Here is a 633-nt window from a genome sequence, read left to right as displayed (position 1 = left end):
CCTGCTGCTGTTGTTGCTGCTGCTGTTTGTACTGCCGATTGGGCTGCTCGACCAGCAGCTGCTGCTGCTGCTGTTGTTGTTGTCGTCGGTGGTGGTGGGGGTGGTGGTGGGGCGGGGAACGCTGCTGCTGCTGCTGCTGCTGCTGCTGCTGCTGTCTCCACGCAGACCGAGAGAAGATAAAGATGCACCCTGACTCAGCAGCTGCTGCGGCAGCTGCTGCAGCTGCTGCAGCTGCTGAGGCAGCTGCTGCAGCGGAGAAGATAGGCTGTATAGATGTCCTGGTATTTGCTGCTGCAGCTGCTGCAGTTGCTGCAGCGGCTGCAGGGGTAGCTGCTGCAGTTGCTGCAGTTGCTGGAGCTGCTGCAGCTGCTGCAGTTGCTGCAGCTGCTGCAGCGGGAGCTGCTGCAGATACTGCGGTAGCTGCTGCAGCTGCTGCAGCTGCTGCAGCTGCTGCGGAAGCTGCTGCTGCAGCTGACCAATGGGTAGCTGTGGGAGGCTCTGCTGCAGCTGCTGCAGCAGCTGCGGTTGCTGCTGCTGCTGCTGCTGCTGCTGCTGCTGCTGCGGCTGCAGCATCGATTGAAGGGGTCTGCCGTTCAGCAGCTGAGGTAGATGAGGCAGAGGAGGGGCAGGGAT

The 633-nt window shown here is 62.2% G+C and overlaps 1 protein-coding gene across 1 annotated transcript in view; it reads right to left on the bottom strand.

Moving 5' to 3' along the window:
• EMH_0014400 (uncharacterized protein) overlaps positions 1 to 633 on the bottom strand; it is a gene marked incomplete at both ends in the record, with an annotated part of 1,568 nt that overhangs the window by 216 nt on the left and 719 nt on the right. The window contains one exon of the mRNA XM_013500106.1: positions 3 to 633. Within this exon, the coding sequence (XP_013355560.1) occupies positions 3 to 633 (631 nt within the window). The remainder of the gene's footprint in view (positions 1 to 2) is intronic.

Source organism: Eimeria mitis, genomic scaffold (assembly GCF_000499745.2).
Source record: "Eimeria mitis Houghton genomic scaffold, Emh_scaff501, whole genome shotgun sequence".
NCBI lineage: Eukaryota > Apicomplexa > Conoidasida > Eucoccidiorida > Eimeriidae > Eimeria > Eimeria mitis.
Note: the sequence above shows the minus strand (reverse complement) of the source record. Positions and strands in the feature narration are given on the sequence as shown.